Source organism: Vombatus ursinus, unplaced genomic scaffold (genome assembly GCF_900497805.2).
Source record: "Vombatus ursinus unplaced genomic scaffold, bare-nosed wombat genome assembly UNPS02014796.1, whole genome shotgun sequence".
NCBI lineage: Eukaryota > Metazoa > Chordata > Mammalia > Diprotodontia > Vombatidae > Vombatus > Vombatus ursinus.
The window spans coordinates 1832-2436 of record NW_020954574.1 but is presented as its reverse complement, the minus strand read 5'-3'; the positions used below and the strand labels follow the sequence as shown (position 1 = coordinate 2436).

The 605-nt window shown below is 47.8% G+C and overlaps 1 protein-coding gene across 1 annotated transcript in view; it reads right to left on the bottom strand.

The window, feature by feature from the left end:
- LOC114049063 (olfactory receptor 52H1-like) overlaps nucleotides 1-326 on the bottom strand; it is a 763-nt gene extending 437 nt beyond the window's left edge. The window contains exon 1 of the mRNA XM_027870251.1: nucleotides 6-326. Coding sequence (XP_027726052.1) covers nucleotides 6-326 — 321 coding nt within the window. The remainder of the gene's footprint in view (nucleotides 1-5) is intronic.
- Between the last annotated feature and the right edge of the window lie 279 nt (nucleotides 327-605).

The window sequence follows — 605 nt, the reverse complement described above, 5'->3', positions numbered from 1 at the left end:
CTGAAATGGAGGAAGAACATCTGGGTGAGGCAGCCTGAGAAGGTGATTTTCTTGTCACCAAACCAGAGGTTACTGAGCAGTTTGGGCATTGTGGTAGATGACAGAATCAAGTCAGTTTGGGCCAGCATGGAAAGGAAAAGGAACATGGGCTCATGGAGGCTGTGCTCCACAGCAATGAGGTACAGCAGGGCACAGTTACCTGCAATGGCCACAAGGTAGATAGCACAGAAAGGAATCGCGATCCAGATGTGGAACTTCTCAAGCCCTGGGATCCCCACTAGGGTAAAGGAGCTGGGGTTGTAGCTGCTTAGGTTGAATGTGGCCATCAGGTCTCCTGAACAGGTGATTCTTGGGCCCTGGAGAGAAGCCGAATGCCATAATTAACTGCCAGAGTTGATGGTGACACTGAGGAATGTGCCAATATAAAATTTTCTGTGTGCTTGGAGGGCTCTTCCATAGTGCAAAGAATTCTGCAGGGTGTGGTATACTGAAGAACTAACAGATTAGTGTTAACCTGGGCACTTTGCAGGAGGAGAATAGACAGAGGACATCTTGTGTCCCAGCAGAAGTGTATGCTAAATAAAGTAAGGAGAGTTATTCCTTCA